Source organism: Pinus tabuliformis, chromosome 6 (genome assembly GCF_031772625.1).
Source record: "Pinus tabuliformis cultivar Carrire ecotype Pingquan chromosome 6, CPIR1, whole genome shotgun sequence".
NCBI classification, from domain to species: Eukaryota; Viridiplantae; Streptophyta; class Pinopsida; order Pinales; family Pinaceae; genus Pinus; species Pinus tabuliformis.
In genome coordinates this window covers 1,516,368,908-1,516,389,945 of record NC_142292.1, presented here as the reverse complement: position 1 = coordinate 1,516,389,945, position 21,038 = coordinate 1,516,368,908, and the positions used below count along the sequence as shown (strand labels likewise).

The following is a 21,038-nucleotide window of genomic DNA, read 5'->3' as shown; positions in this document are numbered from 1 at the left end:
CTTACTATATAAAATTATTAGCAAGTATCAAATTGGCACAATAAGCCATATAACCAAAAACATCTTGGGCTATAATATGTCTCACTATATAATGTACCATATTGGTACAATTAACATATTTAACTGTATAACAAGATTATATAACTTAATTCCTCATAATAATTACACATGGAGAATGTATTATTCTCTATTGAATAGAAACTATATAAAGAAGTGGTATTCATTTTTGTGCTCCAACAACCTAATCAATTACATTCATAAAGGTAATTACATCAGTAATTGTAACCTAAATTCTTGGTATAAGTAGATTTGTATCAAACTCAAATATATATGAAAGGAAACTTTTGAGCCACAACAAGGAATTTTTCAATGGTTGGTGAAGTCATTCAATATCATTTATACCTCTCTGACATTCACAAGGATATTGAACAAAGTGCTCCCATTGTATCTTAACTATTTTTTATTATGTACTTGAACACTGCAATAGTCTTCCATAAAATGTTGGAGTACCATTTGAAGCACTTGGACCATGTATTATTAATATTATGAATAGGAAAGGAACTAGTTAATAAAAAGAAACATACATTAAAGCATACAAAACTAGTGAATATTGGATTTTTCACAAACCAACATTGATTCATCATTTGTCTAAAAAATAATTAGCTATTGCCAATTGACCACTACCAAAAAACATTCACAACCTACAAAGCTTCATGGGAATGGAAAATTAACTAAAGATATTTCTTATGTAGTTTTCCCATGTCATGCACCCTCTTAATGCACTAAAATGACCAATTCAATTTTAATTGGGGGAAATTCACAACAAGGATTGTTCAAAGAGATTAAGTGTCAAGTTGTGAGTACTATTGTTGCCTTACCTCGCATTCAACAAGACATCGATATAAACATGGATTCCTGTGAAAATTCGATAGTTACGCCATTTATGCAACATTAACACCAATTGCACACTGCTCCAATACATTTTCAACCATTTTTAATTTCATAATATATAAGCAAGATATGTGGACATTGGTTTAGACAACAAATCATTGTAGACAATGTTTGAGTGGAAAAGAGATCGTCATTCATAGCAATCGTAAGCCTCACCAATCCTTTAAATAGTGAGCAGGATCAATAATGCTCACCACATTAAGTGGTTAAATTATTTGGATTGTGATTAAGTGTTGAAAAGGAAGAACAAGTAAGCTAGCACATTCCCTTTCATGGCCACCAACAATCGAATTGGTATTGTTGACATAATTTTAGTAGTTTGGGTTCAATACTTTACGAGAAGCTTATGCACATTATCCAAACTTCACTCGTAGATAAGAATTTTTATACTAGCCTATACCTAACCTAATTTCCTACTTTAAATAGCATACATTCCACATGAATTACATGGGTTCTCATACTATGGGTCAATACCATGGAGTTGTTTTTATTTTAACATTGATTTTTAATTATTCCATGGGTTGTCAAAACTTGCAGCCAAAAAACAGTAAATTGATTATTTTAGCTCTATTTTATTTTAATTATTATATATATATATATATATATATATAATAATAATACGATGGGTTCTCAAAACATAGAACCAAGAATCCACGAACGATAAATTGACTATCTTACCTCTATTTTATTTTAATTATTAATTCTATTTTTTTTATTTATGTAAATGACCTAGTCAAAATGTTTACATGACAGGACTAGATAGGACATCATCTCTACCATAGTGGATGGAGAGCATCTCTTGGTGCAATAAGTCTTGAATGATCCCACCAGATGAAGAGTTTTGCAACTATATACTAAAGGATGGGATTATATATAAATTGAATGGTATTTTTTCTCCTCAAGGAGATCACAGATTAAAGTAGCTTCATAGAGGCCACCATTCCAAATTCTAAGGACACTTTAGAGTGGAGAAGACAACGAAAAATTCTTGTAAGGTATTTCTACTCACGAGAGAAAATGGTAGAGACTTTCATAATAAGTCGTTCGCTTTAAAGAATTTTAGAGCCAACAAATCAGAAGTTGGGCAAGTATACTCTACTCTTGATTGAAGTAGAGCATGAGAAACAATTTCAATGGATTTCCTTGAGGGCTTCTTGACAACTTGTAGGGGCAATGAATATCTGATGCTACTGATGGACTGCTCAATAAAATGACTCATAATACCTTGCAACAACAAAAAATTCAACACATCAAGCCATATAACAGTTTCCTTAAAGTGTTTGGATGCACTTTGGTCTACCATTGTTAATCATCTCATATCAATGGAAAAGATGACTCAACTACTTTTGACAAGTGTGAGGATTGATGGACACCAAGCTAAATATAAGTATCCCCTTCCATCCTTTGACAACTGTTCAAAAAGGGGTACTAAATTAGAGCATAATTCAATTGTTAAACATTTCTAACCATAAACTTTCAAATATATGGGATTTCAGCATGCCATATGTATGGCATTGTTATAATCATGAACTACATAGAACAACTATAATTGTGTTGCACATGTGACAATGATGTTTTCAACTCATGTCTTTCAAGTTTTATGGTTAAAAATGGGTGACAATTGCACATTACACAGCACAACATGAACTTCACCTTTGAAGCATGCTTGGTATTTTTGTCAGTAGATACAATTATCCATTTTGGGTCCTATAACCAAGGAAACAATGGTGAAAGAGGTCATTTCAAATAGGAAAATGTTTTATATACCACATCTAGAAGATTCATGGTCAAGATCGAGAAGCTTTGCATAAGAATCAACAAAAACATAATGCCATAAATGATCAACATTGTGCATATCATTAGTTTTGTGCATGAGATAAAATTGGGTTTCCATAAAAAGGAGAACTTTAAGGAGGGTGAAAGAATATCAAACCATTCTAATATCTTTACGGAGAGAGGAATGGATATCAAACGACTCAAATATGTCTCATACACCATCGTCAAGCAAACTGGAGAAAAGGCATACAAGTTGGAGTTACCACCATAGATGAGCATTCAACTGGTCTTCAACGTGAATCACTTAAAGTTGTATAAGTTGTTAATGATGGATGATGATTAAATACTATTTGTTGCACTTGCTTCAAAAGTGTAAGTTGTTGAAGTTGGCGCAAATATAGAAGTAGACATAATTATAAAATGGATAAAGCATGGGTAATTTTCAACTATTTCACATATAATTTAGTTTAGTGCCGTAATAATAAATGAGATAATATTCTAAGGGGATAAAAAGAATTATTGTTCATTAGGTGATGGGATAAGTAGAACCTCTGTTATGAGCGAAGTATGAATAAAAGCTAAAGTAGTGGAAAATCATACCAGAATAGATTAAACTTCTTGACATACCCAAGGTTATTAGAACTGAAATGGTCATTGAATGAGAAAACCCTTCCAACCAGGAACTAGTCAGAACTAGACTAGAACCGGTAAAAAACCATACCAAAAAAATGGTCGATGAAAAAAACATCAAATATTCAAATTTTAAAGAAGAACACATATATTCATGTGCATCCATATGAAAACAAACTATTTATACATAAATAAGCAAAAGTTCTCATTTATATAACATTTAAGGCATCACATAGCCAATTAGCATCAAATGCAATCCATCTCTGAACCGAAAATACATCAAAAAAAAGACTGTAAATAACCTCTAACATCCAAAAAAAACCATGCTACAACAAATACCTACATATCATCAAAAGAATTGTTACAATAAACACCTACATATTAGAACACGATTGATATATAAATTGTGACTAAATTAGAAGAGAGTAAAGGAATCTTCATAACCCAGTAGTCAATGAAGAATGTATACTAATGGCTAGCACATACATTGATTTGAATGTTAGCTGAAAGTGTGGAAATCAAGGAAAACTGCTCGAGAAGAAGACTTTACGACAACTTATTAAAGATAATAAATATGCATCACAAAAGCGAAAACAATAAAAACACAGTTATACCAGACAACGAGATTGATGACGGAGTTCGTCCCTGATGGACTATGTCTCCGGGTCCACTTTCAAGATGGGCAACCATTTTTATTAGGAATCAAAAGAAGGAGTTGATTACACAGTGATTTTTTCACACTGAACTTGCACATAGGCAATTCTGACCTCTGCAACCATGAATCTCTCTGAACTAGATTTCCAATGCTTGTTATGGTTTCCAAAAACCGACTTCAAATGCTCCTGTTACACTGAAAACAAAACTTCCTATGACCTCTAGAATCTGCATACAAAAACCAAAACTACTCTCGTTTGATCAAAGAAGGCAAATCTGCCTTTTAAAGCCTGTAGGTACATGAAAACCACCTTGGCTGATTTCAGGATGAATTTGGCTTTCTTTTGGATGGTTTGAAACTAAGTCCTATGGTTCCATGATAGCTAGGCTAGATTTAATGGTCATTGCATTAGTTTGTTTTATAAAACTGTTAAAAAACCCAAAATAAACATTGTATTAACTCCTTAATCATTTGCGGTCAGATTTAACCAGGCGGAGGTTGGACAGCTCATGTGAGAATTGAGTGAACGCATGGTTTAGGTGCCGACAGTTTTGCTGATGGTTTTAAGGCTGGCGGTCAATGCTTCAGCATGTTCACATGCAACCCCATAGTTATTTCTGCTACAGCTCCAACTGTCGGTTCCGACCTCGTGGTTATTGTAACGTTAACCATAAACCTGGTGACATATTACCTATATCCACTAACAGTTCTGACGCGGTGAACTCCAAAACTGTCAGCTTCCCATTCACATGCCAGACCTCTCATGCGGTCAGGCTGACGGTTAGGGCCTGTAGTTATTCCGATGGTTATTCTTTATAGTGTTTAGATGTCCCTCACTACGGTCTCTAAGCTCGATGATTAGGACTGTGTATTTTCTTATTGTTTACAATGTTTGTAATTACATTTAGGTCGAGGGTTATACAAATGGTTTTATGGTTAGAAATTAGGTCTTTAGGGTTAATACATGGTTTGGTAAATCATAGGTTTAGGTCTTAGGTTTTTAGCATAGGGCTGTAATGTATTTTAGACAGTTAGGGTTGCAACTTAGGAATTAGGTTTGATAGTGAATATGGTAGATTATGATTAGGGTTTACATGTTGTTTCTAAAAACCCATGTACAAAATATTGTCACAATGTGATGAAAACAATTTCATATCGTTGACACAATCCACAGTTGCGAAGACAACCTTGACGACATATCGAAGCTCTACCACGGATGACACCCATGTTGACACCAAATCTTGTGAGTCAAACGACAAGACAAATGTTGTCGACCAATCCTGGTGGAATTTTTGATCAACATAAGTTGATAGCCAGGTACAAACCCGTATCAATTGAACACCATGAAAACCATATTACCTGAACAACCTAATTCATAACCAACACTGTCGAACTTTCGAAGGTGAACTGAATTGACAATGACACTTGAACATCTGTGCAATTGAATCAATGAAATTCACATGGATAATTCCTCCACTTGAAAGCTTTTGGACCACAAACGTTTGACTAAACAAATAGTCGATGAGGGTAGAACTCCCTCTCTTTCCACGTTGACCTAACGATGTACTAATAAATTTGATTAATCACCTGCAAGTGATGACCTTGATGATGTTGACCATGGTACTTTTTGAGTCAGTGACCTATTCCATCCATTTGTAGTATGAACAAGTTGCGACGATGGGCAAGCAACCATCTATAAAAATGGAAATTGAATTCTTTCCACGAAGAACCATGAGTTAGTGATACATAATATTTGAAACAATCTCTACTGGACATTGTTTAATACCATCAACATGTATAAATAATCTATTTTACGGAATGACAGAGACAATAAAAGATACTTTGGGCATCAAACCAGCTACTTGAATTGACATACTTTCCCGATTCCTTATTACTAAGTGAACTTGCTGCAATGAACCTATCCAACTATAAGGTGAAATTTTCTGTAACTTAGTTTGTATTTGAAAGTATTGATTTAGTTGTTGATTTGTTTGAATCAATTTTCCTTCATTCATTAAATGATGTTTCCATTGATCAACACTTTCCTCTAATGCATAAGTTTCCCTAAGACACTTTGTCACTGCTTTAGAAAAGGCTTGGATATGAAAACAAATAGGTTTCCTCTCCACTTGAAAAGAGGTTTCCAAAATATTTGAGACATGACATGGCAACACAATACAAGAGAAATTGAACAAAGATTCTCCCCAATACTGACCTGTATCCCTGCAATTGTTAAGTTCCAAACTTAAACTGAATTGATTCATTTTGACATTAGAAAGAGGAGCTTTAGGCACAAACTGTGATTCATGTTGTAATCCCTTCTTATGAATAAGATGTTTGGTTTTACATAGAACTGGAATTGTTTTTATCTCTTTAATCAAACCATATTTAAGTTGAGCCTTATAAATTAAACAAAAAACATGTTGATTGTTATGTTGATCCTTTACACACATGATTATGAACCTCTTATTTGAACTTATTAATCGCTTCATCTGATTAATATTAACTGAATTCAAGTGATTTTTACTTTGATGTTCCTTGACAATAAATTCAACCCCATCTTTCTTAAGGTGATATTTATGTTATCTCCTGTAAAATACTACATCACGATCATAAAGATACAGAATTCCTAAGACAACTCCATGTATGTCTACTGGAATCACATCTAATTCCACTTCATCAATGTAATTAGCTATAATGGAAAATCTTAATCGACACTATTTGGTGAATTTTATCTGAGTTTATTTATTTAGCCATCCTAATGGGTAAGGTCTTGGATGATTCCATGTTTCCAAACCCAAAATTTCAACTAAATATTCAAATATTAGATTCACATGTGATCCACCTGTCAAACATTGTATCTATCTTTATATGCTTAGAAGTTATCCTTCTATTAAGCAATTCAACTCTTTTATCCTCATTTGAAGGATTTATGTTTGATGAAGATGCAATAGTTTTCGAACTTGAACCAACGTCAGAAGTTTTACCTTTCGTAACCATGGCGGTTATCCTCCTTTCATCACCTGAATCTGAACCTAGATCTTGCTGGACTGTTACAATGGCATTCTTTTCATCCTTCTCCTTAACGAAATTTTTGGGCTTAAGTTCTGGATAAAGTTTCTAACACTTTGATTCCTCATGACTGATTCTATGGCAGTGAGAACAAGTAGGTCTTTCCTTATGAATGATCGTTAATTTCTTTCTCTTTGAAATGTTTGTCCCCTTACTATCACTGGAATCTTTGATTTCCAACTCTTTGGATGACTGCAATGAAAACTTGAATGATCTACCACCTAATTCAATATGTATGGTATGAACACACACTTCATCGAAATCATCAGGATTAAAAATAAATAATGTATGCTGCAAATATGAATGTAAATTACCGATGTATTTTAACAAAGTTTCATGTGCATCCAATGAAATATCAAGGTCCAATGCTTTCTTTCTAAACTCCTGAGTAAACTCTTGAACACTCTGCCCTTTACCTTGCCTCAGATGCTGCCAATCAATAACAGCTTGCTGCATGTATCCTAAAGGATCGAACTGTTTCCTAAGAGATTTTAAAAACTTAGACCCTGAAGAGATGACTTTCCCTTAATGCTTCACATCTATCTGAGTTTTACGTTGCCACCAGATTAAAGTTGTTCCCCCCATTCTAAGGGTAGCTAACTGAATTTTAGTTTTATCACTAGAAATTTTTTGATTGCGAAAATACACTTCTAATTGATTAATCCAATTATCTAGCTTTTCAGGATTCATTTCGCCATCATAAACAGGTAACTCAAATTTCACATCAAGTTTCAAAAGATATGTCTTCTTAGGTTTCTTTTCCGTTTTAGATTCTACACTGGAAGAAGAAGAAGATGATGATGATGATGGGGTTGATGGAGGTGAAGGTGGTTTACCAGTCTTCCCTATACCTTTGTCCTTCCTCGATGTCTTTGAAGAAGAAGTTGTATCTCTCGCCTTCTTGTCTTCGTACAATTATCCCTAAACCTGCTACATAGTCAAAAATTCTTGTTGAAACTGTTCTTCACTCATCTCAGTTTTAGTGTGTTCACCTGCATCAGGTCCTGACATGGTCGAATCATCACTTTCCAATCTCTAGATCGATCTTCTCAAGGATTCCTTCTCCTCGTTGCGAATTTGACCTAGTTAACATTCAATGGAAAGATCTACAAATGCAACCTTCTTTGATACCAAATTATATGATATGAATGTGATCATAAACTAAAACTAATGTAGAAGTGATTAGCCATTTATGATTTGAAAGTTAGCTAAAAGTGCGGAAATCAAGGAAAAATGCTCGAGAAGAAGACTTTACAATAGTTGATTAAACATAATAAAGATCCATAACAGAAGTGAAAATAGTAAAAAAAACAGTTCTACTAGACAACGAGATTGATGATGGAATTCGTCCCTGATGGACTACGTCTCCGAGTCTGTTTTCAAGATGGGCGACCATTTTTATTAGGAATGAAAAGAAGGAGTTGATTACACAGTGATTTGGTCAGACTGAACTTGCACACAGACAATTCTAACCTCTGTAACTAGGAAGCTCTCTGAACCAGATTTCCAATGCTTCTTACAGTTTCCAAAACCGACTCTGAATGCTCTTGTTACACTGAAAACAAAACTGCCTATGACCTCCAGAATCTGCATACAAAAACCAAAACTACTCTCCTCTAATAAATGAAGGTAAATCCACCTTTTAAAGGCATGCGGGTACATGAAAGCCACCTTGGCTAATTTCAGGATGAATTTGGTTTGCTTCTGGATGGTTTGAAGCTTGGTCCTGTGGTTCCATGACACCTATGCTAGGTTTAATGGTCATCGCATTAGTTTGTTTTATAAAACTATTCAGAAACCCAAAATAAACATTATATTAACTCCTTAACTGTTTGTGGTCAGATTTAACTGGGTGAAGGTTGGATGGCTCATGAGAGTGCCGACTGAACCTGCAGTTTAGGTGCCGGTGGTTTTGCTGATAGTTTTCGCGCTGGAAGTCATAGCTTCATCATGTTCACATGAAACCTCGTGGCAGTTTCTGCTATGGTTCCAACTAGCGGTTCTGACCTGGAGGTTTTTGTAACGTTAACCATAAACCTGGTCACATGTTACCTGTATCCGCTGGAAGTTCCGACACGATTAACTCCAAAACTGTCAGCTTCCTATTCACATGCCAGACCTCCGACACAGTTAGGTTGACGCTTAGGGCCTATAGTTATTCCGACAGTCATTCTTTACACTGTTCACATGTCCTCTGCTGCAATCTCCAATCTTGGTGGTTAGGACTGTGTATTTTTTATTGTTCACAATGTTTGTAATTACATTTAAGTTGAGGGTTATACAAAGGGTTTTATGGTTAAGACTTGGGTCTTTAGGGTTAATACATGGTTTGGTAAATCATAGGTTTAGTTCTTAGGTATTTAGCATAGGCTTGTAATGTATTTTAGATAGTTAGGGTTGCAACTTAGGAATTAGGTTTGATAGTGCATTTGGTAAATTAGTATTAGGGTTTACATGTTTTTTTTAAAAACCCATGTAAAAAATATTGTCACAATGTGATGAAACCAATTGCATATCATTGACACAATCCACGGTTGCAAAGACAACCCTGATGACATATCGAACCTCTGCCACGGATGAAACCCATGTCAACACCAAATCCTATGATTCGAACGACAAGACACATGTCATCGACCAATACTGGCAGAACTCTCCATGAACACAAATCGAAAACTAGGTGCAAACTCGTATCAACTGAACGCCATGAAAACCATATTACCTGAACAACCTGATCCATAACCAACACTGTCGAACTGTCGAAGCTTAACTAACTTGACGACGACACTTGAACACCTGTGTAATTGAATCAACAGAATCCTCCTAGATCATACATCCTCCCAAAAATCCAAAATGTAATATTCCCATAAATAGACAAATGAATATATGTTATGAGGGATAAAAGAAGAAAACATTGTGCATCATAAGGTGGCTTGGTAAGGTACTAGAAATGTTTTCTAAGAAGATGCCCTAACCGAGGTACAAGATGGGGCCAGAACATAATAGGGTAGAGAAGTCTTCTTAATCTGGTAGTCCTTGAAGAATGTACATTGTATACTCATGCTTAACACATACAAATAAATTTTAAAATGCAAGAATCCCATCCATAGATGGAATGCGTTGATGCTCCAAGGGAACAACAAAAAAATTGCACGCATCAAATTTTAACTGTAGTAGGAACTAGAAATGTAGATAGGAGTAAACCCTGAAAAGAAACAAACTAATGCCAAAATAGAACAAAGTACAAGTGTATTTTTCATCTAAGAGTCGATGAAGACTAGATTTGATACAAATGGAGGATTAAACCCTGATTAAGAAATAGATTGAGGAAAAAATAAGAGTCTTATTAACTTAGAGATCCATGAGGACTAGATTCATTAGAAATAGAAACACGCACCCCAAAAAGAATGCACAAAATTATCTTGTTGGACTCGTTGCCAAATAAGGGTGTCGAGCATATTTCTACAATGATGACATAAGATAGCATTATTTGACTATTTCCCACACACACACATATAAAATATGCCATAGAGGAGGGAGATGTCCAACTAAAAAAGCATCCTCAAACCACAACAAATTAACCATATGGGGCACCACATATGTGGGATCTACAGATTATGTCATACAAAAATTTCCTCAATTGCGAAGCCATCCCCTCCCTTTTTAGGAGGTAATTTCACATTCCCATAATAGTTCTTACTACAACAATTTGCAATTCAATGTTGGGAATGACTTACCTTTACTTGGCTTCTTCATTTCCTCAACCTCCTTTTTCTCTTCTTCTAGATTTTTGCCCTTAACATGGTGGTTTGATGCTTCTTCTTGTGGGAACAATACCTTATCGATGCCATGAACATAGATTCTTTCATTAATGTAAATATCATTGTCATACATGTGGGTAGTAGTCTAATTATGCCCAGACATAACAATCCCATCTACTTCCTGAGTGACTACCTTATGAGGGACCCTAAGCATATCATACTTGACCTTATCAAACCTCCTCATAGTAGTACACAGTTTCTCCTCAGTCTTATACTTTAGGATAATGTGATAATACATGATCTACTTCAGGGCATCAAGTTTGCTCAGCTGATTTGTTGTGAATTCCCCCATTGCCTCATGATTGGGCATCGACACAGGGATGCTGTAACCCTCTGAAATGAGCTTGTCCATCTCAGACACCAGGGAGGTCAATTTGACCAAGATATCAACCATCTCATTATAGCCACCTTAAAGCATGTATGTGTGAATGAAGTCCTTGACGTGGCTCTCCCCATCAAACCAGTGGCATCCAAAAGGAGGACTTGCATGAAACTATTATTCATTATAAAATATTATATATTGTAAAAGGGGTATACAAGTATTATATATTGTAAACTTATATTGTATATTTTATAATTTTTTTTATTATTTTAGTATTATAGTTGGATTCATAGATCATTTTAAGGGGTTGTTGAATCCATTTACCTAAATTTTAACATTGTAGATGGATTGAGAGATGCCTTTGTCTTTAAATCTTAACACTCTATATTAATACAGAGACCAGGGGGTCTTACAATACATCTGTAATGTTAAAATTTAGTGAAATGTAACACTTCAATATCAAAACTGCAATTTTCATTTTCAAAGTGTCACAATTAAAAATGACTAGCATAAATGACTAATTTATATACTTGTGTTTATTAGTTGAGCATATTTTTATTCTTGGACTATAGTTTTCATATACGTAAATCATTTTTAATTTTGTCAGTGATTATCTAGTCATATATTTTAGTCCTAGACTAAATTAGTCATTTAAGTTAGTTGTTTTTAGTTGGCGCACTTATTATCTAGTAGTATATTTTATCCCTAGACTAAATTAGTCATATAAGTTAGTTGTTTTTATTTTGGTCACTTAAAATTGCTCAAATCTAGTAGTAGTTCACTTGAAGTAATTGTGGTGTCTAACTTTATTAGTCACGTAGTCAATAATCTCGCATCTTGTAATAGTGTTACTCATAAAATAAAACATAAATACAACTTTGAACAACTACTATACATCAATTATTATCAATAAGACTACCATTAGGGGCCAAATTTCATAAAGAGATTAATATTCCTATAGAGAAATATGTTGAACTGCCCACAAAATGTGAGCCTATGTTGAAACCTTTGCAAGAAGAAAGGCCAAAGACATCTTTAACACCAATAACCTTAATTGAGAAACTGCAACAATCTCTTGATGGATTAAGGAAGCTTGTGGCACCTCGATATAAGTGCAATATCTGGGATGTCAAGGCGATGAGTATATCTTTTGTTTTTTATGTATATATATTGCAGAAGATTGTGTGTGCATATTGTATGTGGCAGTCAATGCATAAACATTAGAATTTCTTTTTCTCGTAAGAATAACTAGAGAAACATGTGAGTTCTAGTGATAATAAGTGTGTGCATATTGTATGTAGCAGTCAATGCTTAAACATTGGAGTTGTTTTTTCTCGTAAGAGAACTACAGAAACATGTCAGAGAACTAATAATGAACTTGAATATATATATATATATATATATAGGGAGAGACTCAGGTAGAGAGACACCCATAGAATATATCTATATATAAGAGAGATTATATATTTATTATTTATCTATTTAAATTGATTTTAATATTTGAGTATTTTGAATCAATATTAATTTTTTATTATTATATAAATTATATAATTAAAAAAAAAAAAAATTATTTTTCAATATTTAATTTTGTTATTATATAATATTACCGCTCTTGATTAGCCAGTTTCCTATAAATTTTGAGAAAACCTATAGTCATTTCAAAAACCCGTACCCAAGTTCCCAACGTTCCCACGTTCACTCATGGAACATAGCAAACAACTTTTAGAAGATCATTTTTAGCAAATTTCATACTCCATCGAAAATATATCTATACAATAAACATGAGAAAATGCAAGATAATTCGTACTATGAGAATGTAATTCATGAGATGTAATAAAATTACATACACAAAGCCGGAAAACATAAAGTGAAAAGAAATTTTCTAATGATAAAATGTTAAAGCAGTAAGTGAAAAGAGCCACTATTATGAAAATATAATTGGTACCATGCAATCGTGTAATCCATGTTGGGTCAATATGATAAGTTAGTGTAAGTGGTCTCATGGGGATGGTTTGTTTTTTTCTTTCCTACTCACGTTAATGCTATAGTATATTTAAATTTGGTGCTATAACACTATATAACATTATTAGCAAGTACCAAATTGGCACAATAAACCATATAACCAAAAAAATCCCGCGCTATAATATGTCTCATTGTACAATTAACATATTTAACTATATAACAAGATTATATACCTTAATTCCTCATAATAATAAGTAGATATAGTTTGTGTAATAAATAATAATAATAATAATATCTATTTTTAAGGTCACAGCCAAGCCAGATACCAAATTGGTGTATCAGACCCCCTTGTTTGTGGGACAACGAACCACCTCCACGCAGCGATTTGATTGCTAAGTCTACGAAGGCATACATACTCTACCCCCTCTGGTTTTGAACCTGTGAATCTCTTAGGAGGAAACACATGCTCTTAACCATTAGGCCCACTCAACCTGTATAACCCAACTAACAAAAAAAATCATTTTAAGAAACACATGTTCAAATTCAATTAATAAATTCAGAAAAACTAAAGTTTATAGTAAGTGAAAGAAACTTCAACTAAAAATACGAATCACATAACAAAAAACATTAAGAGTTTCATTTTGAGAAACGCGTTCAAATTGGCTTGGTTTAAATGTTTCATTTTGAGAGGCACGTGTTCAAATTCAATTGGTAAAATCAATTGAAGGGCAAGTTGAGAAATGAGCTTTAACTTGTAAAACGAACTTTAGGTTTAACGTTGTCTCTGGATGATGCCTGATTGCAATAACTCTTTTAGGTGAATATAAGTACGTTGTTCAAATTTGGATGTGTAATTCAATGTCCTGTGTTTTGGGGGAACATTATAGCTGTCACATTGGATAACGCGGGAGGAGTGCTCATATAATTAATGAATTTGCTATTTTTCTTATATTTCATTCCGGTAATGAGATTAATCTCTCTTATGGTATAGTGCAATGATTATTTATGTGGGGACTATGTAACACAATCCCCGGAAAGAATGACATTAGTCGCAAGAATTCCCAATTCGGAGACCATGTAATACATATACATGTGATTGGGGATTACACTTGATGCATTTACTGGTTCGTGAATAAGTACGCAGGCGTTTCTAATCGGACTCTCTAGATCAATTACTTGTTGAGAACCCTGCAGTTTTTATGTGAATTCTAATTGTATTTATTAAGTGTGTTAACTGATTTAATTATGGGAAAACAAACTCATATGTTATTTTTTTAGTGTGAAGAGACATAATATTTTGAGACCAAAGAGTTCTTCATGTTGGGTGGGCCACCAAATTGTCTTATTTTCACCATCCCAAACAACTATTTTCAGTCATTTATCACACTTATTTGCCTATCTATCACCCATCTTGTTGTGTTTCTTCATGAATATGCCACATTAACCTTAAGGATATTAAAGTATTTAATTATCATTATTTTCTTTTTATTGGTGAATTAAAATGGATTATTGTTGGCTGTGCTAAAGATGGTTTTCGTAGTGCTGTTCGAGTCGTTCCCATGTGGTAACAATAACCAACATCCTTGGTTGGCATATCTACATAGCTCCAAGAGGATTTTTGGAATATAGATTTTGTTCCTAGGAATGATAATATGGATTTTTGTTACCTAAGTCATACCTAGGTCGAATCCATTAAGCTCCACTTCATGATCTATGGTCCAAACACCTCACACCAGGCATAATTGGGTGACCATTTTTGGATGCGATTTTCAAACAAACAAAGATGAAACACGACTTGATTTTGGATGCGATTTTCAAACAAACAAAGATGAAACACGACTTGAGCTTTTGTCAAAACACCCTCAATTAAGTGTCGTGTGAGCACTTTCTCCAAAAAGTTCATAGAATGGGTGCTAAGTATAGTTTTTTCATGAACATCCCCAATTAAGTGTCATGTGAACAGTTTCTCCAAAAGATTTATAAAATAAGTGTTAAGTACAATTTTTTCTTTGAACATCTTTTTTATTACAACCATGGACAAAATTATGTTCTAAACAAAAAAACCAATCATCAATGGAAACAACCCTAGTTTCAACTCTAATCTATCTTTAAATTATTTGATAATATATTAATCCAATGTAATCATATATTAACTTGTTTTCTTACTAAAACTATCTTAACTTATTTTCTAACTAAAATTTTCAGAAAGCAACAAACATAATATCTTGTATAAATAGGAGGGAGATTCTTGTATAAATGTATGGGGGAGAGAAGGTTGGGAGTGTAAGTTAGGCGAAGAAGGAGTAGAGACAAGGTCACATCAACAAACAAGGTCATATCAACGAAGAAATACACAAGGAGAAGATTGTTGCATATCTTTTTAATAAACCATGCAAATTTCTATCCTATGAAGCCTTCATTTTTGAGTAAGGTTTAGCAACCCTGATTGATGAAGGAGAGCCTTCTTCAGTGGACAAGTGCTGGAGTGTGATTTGTTAATTAGAATTATAATAGGAGCTTTATAATTCCTTATGCTTTGATTTTATGCCCAGCTGCTAATTTGCAGAACTTAATCTCTACATTTGTTATCTTGAGAAGGTTGATTTGCTGAAGTTGAGATTTTGCTACATTGACATTTCATGTGATTTATTTCTCGTTATTGGCAGTTTGGTTTTCTCACTGTCACTGTCACAGTTTAGTTTTGTTATTTGCAGTTTCGTTTTGTCACTGTACATGGTTTTTTTATGTAATTAAAAACTAATTTTAAACAGTTAAAATAAAAATTAAGATTTGACTTATTATTTTTTTTCAAAACCAATTAAAACATAGCATATTTAAACAACGCGTTATTAGAAGAATAAAGTAGAGACGAGTACAATATGGTCCATATCTATTTATTTCAATCAGCGTCCTTGCCCATTCTGGGCAGAGAGAGGGATGTATTTAAAAGGGATAAATCTCGAAGTGTACAGAACAACTGCCAAGATACAACTGAGCTCCGATCTGCGAAGAACAACACTCATCCATAGCTCTAATAGCTTCTCTCAGACACACCCTGCAGTCGGGTGCTGTAAGAGTTCTCAAGCACATTTCTAATCCATAAACGGTGACAGAAGAATTCACCACCCATGCTCCCGTGGCGAATCTATTCACGTTTAAGGGAGCTTCGCCTGCCAGAGTCTCCATGAGATTCGGGACGGTGTAATTGAAAGCTTGAATATCATGGCTGCTCTTAACATTCTCAAGAGCATAAGAAACTTTGGTATCCAGATCAGAGGCGAAACTGTAATTCTCATAGCGAATGACGCAGAATTCCAACTGAACACGAGCGCCTTTGGCGTTTGGGCAGTCTTGATAAACCAGTTGTGAGGCTGCAGCGGAACAGCTTTGGCAATCGTGTTGAGAGACGTCGGGCCTGCATTGCAGAAGGCCGTAGACTCCACCATAATTATATGTTGCCAATCCGCCATTGGGGGCCGCGGCTTTCACCAGGGACTGCAAAACCATATTGACGTTGCTCTCGTATTCACTGCCATTGCTGTATTTATTTACGTTGCAGAGACCGTAAATAAAAGGATCGGATTGCCTATCGACAGCTGAGATTGAAAGTATATTACGCTGGAGTCCAAAAAACAATAGTGCGATCCAACACCACCGCCATCCTATGCTGCCTTCCATCTTCTACGTTATGATGGCGGAATTGAGAGGGACTAGGGAGAGGGGAGGGGGTAAGTATGCGGTACGAAACTGTAATATTTATTTGTGATTCGGCTAAATGCAGGAGGAGGAAGAGAGGACAAGGAATGAATGAAGCAATGCATAAACAAAGGAATGGAGTCGATGCTCAGACAAAGGCAAAGCGAATTTCGGTGGATATTAGGAGGGGATAAAAGGAAGGATTTTATAGATGGAGGATGCAATGAAGCCACAGAAAGACGAAGCGAGTTGTCATTAGCGGACTAAGTCTACTGCTGGCGAGAAGGGTGGAGTAGGCGTCGCATGAGAGCATGGAAAATGGCAAAACCACGCGTTACAAGATAATAATAGTTTATTTATTGGACTTTTTCAGAGGTGCAGTAATGAGCAACATTTCGCTTTGAATACATTGTCAAATAAATTTAAAAATATGTTAATATATGGATGGGCAACGGCAAATAAAAAAGAATAGTGTTCAAGAAGGTTTTGGTTTGGTCAAATCCTTAAAGAATACATTGTTTTACATATGACGTCGTCAAAATCTTATTTTTCAAGAACCGCACTTCAACTGCCATTCATTTGAGAACTTAACTCTCGATGATGGGAATTTATATATACTATTATAATTACAAAAATTGAAAAATTAATTTCATTATATTCAGTTTTATATTTGTCAAAATTGTGAAAAAGATGGAGTATTATGTGTTAGATAATTTATTTAATAATATATTATTGTTAAAAAAATAATAAATGTTTAAGGTTTTTGCATTTAAATTATGTTAAGCATTTTTTTTTGTGTAACCATCACATTATTATTTATTTTTATTAAGATTATTATTTTTTTCTTAATACCAATTTTAATATTAATTCTTTTCTTTATTCCTACATGACAAACTTTGAATTTTATTTAATATGGAAATAAATTTTAAATAGCATTATATATTATTAAATTAATAAAAAAAAGTTATTTAATAAAAAAAATTCGCTTATCATTTGTTTCTTAGATTTTAGGGCTAGGGTCCCTTCCTTATTTCGTCTGTTCGCTTAATATGATTTTCATCAATCAGGTGTCTACATGATGAATCACATTTTACGGTTAGACGTTATTTTTTGAACCCTTTCTTGTACATAAAATTTACGAATGTAATGGATCAAGGAAAAAATTAATAAGTATAAGTATTATGTATATTAATGAATAAAATTTACGAAAAAAAAATAATGTGTATTATGTATATTAATAAATGTTATTTGTTTAAATGCATATATATTTATTTGCGTATATTTTATAATTTTGAAATCTCTATTTTCTATATATTTAATTTAACAAAATAAAAAAAAAAAATTGTAATGTGTATTTTTTTATATTTAATTTAATAAAATTAGTTTTTAATTGTGATAATAAAAAAATAGTTTTTTTTTAAGATATAGTTTAATTTATAAACGAAATGGTTTTTTTCATGATCATTTTTCTTGTTAATTTTAATTAAAATTGGACAATTTTTTTTGAAAACTTGAGTTTAAATTGTTTAATTTGTAAAATTAGAGTCTCTTGTTTTCCGGAGTATTTAAACTTGATCTTCCCATTTGGTCCACAATAATTTTAGAGGATGCCACATCAACCCCATTACTCATGGAAACTAGAATAGCCAAATGAGCATGATGAAGAGGTCCCTTGAAGAGTTAGCCTTGTAACAGTAGTTAAAATTTGAAGGAGTCAACCTAACCACTAATAGGCTATTAGGATGTGTTATAACTGAGCCCCTAGGAGGAAAAAAGGTTCCATTATTTTCAAAGGAAATTTGTTCCATAAGTAAGTAGAGTAGCTGAGAGTGTTAAGGAGAGAGAAGAAAGACACAATTTGTGAGTTTTAGTATCCCACGAGCCCCATGCATTACTTCCTTGTACTTGTATCCATTTTGTATTTAAAGAAAGAGAGAAGAGTGCCCTCACATTCCTATTGTGTTTTCTCTAGAAAGGTTTCCAAGGATATATCTTATTTCAATTATGGTTTATTACGTTTTATTTTGTTGTTCTCTATTGTTGCATAATTATAATTTGCATGTATACAAATAAAAAATAATTTACATATCCAAAATTGTAAAGATAATAAATTCTCATAGTGTATATTTTGGTTGTTTAAGTATAATTTCATCATATAGGTTGCGAAAAGCTATATAGTGGAATATCCACAGTAGTTTACATATCATATTGATATCAGAGTAGGTTTCCTTGGGTATATTTTGGAGATTTGTGGGGCGATCTAAATTGACTAAGCAAAAACTCATAAAACCCCAACCATGGCCGATGAATTTGTGAATATTCCTACTAATCCTACAAGGGAAAAGTTTTCGTGGCTGAAATCACAAGTTGTAGATATAGACCATAATGTGAATCTCCTAATGGTGGCTCTGACCAATAAGATTAGGCTATTTGGAGAAGATGAGGGTTCTAATGCAAAGGTTTGATCGAAGGGGAGATCAAGAGATTTGAAAGAAACCAAGGAAAAGTTTAGGGGCTAATAAATCACAGGTGGGTTAATTAACCATTCTTTTTCAAAAAGAAAGATTTTCCAATTTCCATTTTTTCTAAAAATTATTCACCCAAATTTAATAGTATAAAATTACTAAAAAATGCTAATAATTTATAGACATTATATAAAAATCATTACAAATTTGAATATTTTTATAAAAATGTTACCAAAAATTTTAAGATTTTTATATTAGGGACAAGTAACATTCGCCAAGGTTTCTAAATTTGAAGATAAATTTTCATCCTCAAAAATTTCCTTAGAAGAAATAGAAATTGAGTAGAGAAAATAACCTAAGAAAAATCAACCGAGTTTGACTATCGTGAAGCATTCTTAGTCCCTATTTAAAATGGAAGAAAAGGTTGATATCTAGTCATACCATGGTAAGATTGTCACTCTAAAGCTATATCACTCATTGCAACAATTAAAATTTTATTTCAATGGTCATCATATAGAGGAATAATAGAATATTTCATTAGCACAGTTGAAATCAGAGGGTCGTGCCCTAACCTAGTGGGAAAGCTAGATAGAGACCTTGAAGTTGGAGGGAGATCCTCTAGTGACTAAGTGAGAGGACTTTAAAATCATCATAAAGTCATAAATTAACCCTATTAGGTATGTAAAGGACTAGTGGATGTGGTGGCACTACTTCATGTCGAAGAAGGGGTAGAGTGTATAGGAGTATACTATAGAATTTACATATATGACGATAGTGTTGAGTATCTCCCCAAGGAACCTAGATGTACTCCTAAAGTAGATGTGAGTTCTACACAATTATCTCTGGAAGAAAGTGATGTTGTTTAAGCCCATAATGGTGAATGAGGCTTGTATACAAGCAGAATACCTAGAGAAAATAGTCCAGAAGAATGGGTAATCAAGTAAATCAACGTAGAAGAAGCACCAAAATGCTTCTAAAGAGGGGAATAAGGTATGGAAATGGGGAAAACATAAAAAGGTAACAAGCATAGCATACTAGTGCAAATATCCCAACAACCACTACCATCAATGTAACACTGATACTCATACCAAGGAGAAGTGTTGGAAGTTGCATATAGAGCTTAACCGAAGAATAAAAAGAAAGATAATAAGAAGAAGAATATCATGGCCACTAATTTGAGCAACTAGGTTGAATACACTTGGACGTGGATGAGAAGTTCACATGTACATCAATCCAAAAGGAGGTGAAATTGAGTAGTCTTGAACAACAGGAAAGGAACAAAAATATCAAGCTCTTCCATATAAAGATATAGGTTAAAAAAACAAAGTTTGATCCTTCATTTTACTTTGGATCATAGGAAAATAGCACTACATCAGAGATGGTAAAAAAATGGGATTATAATTTTCTGATCATATAATCCCATATCCATTGGGATTGGGAAATAAGGATGTATAGATAAAGGTAAAAAAATAGTACACATTTAGATTTGATATCACTATAGATTTTATTGATGGGGTAGAATCAGCTGTAGTTCTCCTTGATGTACCTGTACATGCTTTATGTAATATTCACATGGAGAGAAAATTAGTATTGACTCGTCAAGGATGGACAATCATTTACCACCAACATGCATAAAGGCAAGTAAACAATTTTGCTAGTAACTGCCAACCAATACAAGAAACTGATCAATT

General features: G+C 33.6%; 1 protein-coding gene across 1 annotated transcript in view; it reads right to left on the bottom strand.

The window, feature by feature from the left end:
- Positions 1 to 16,864, bottom strand: part of LOC149264442 (uncharacterized) — a 53,741-nt gene extending 36,877 nt beyond the window's left edge. The window contains exons 1-2 of the mRNA XM_089398984.1: positions 16,157 to 16,864; positions 9,137 to 9,233 (exon numbers count right to left, since the gene is read on the bottom strand). Of these exons, the coding sequence (XP_089255110.1) occupies positions 9,137 to 9,233; positions 16,157 to 16,864 (805 nt within the window). The remainder of the gene's footprint in view (positions 1 to 9,136; positions 9,234 to 16,156) is intronic.
- Positions 16,865 to 21,038: the final 4,174 nt, after the last annotated feature.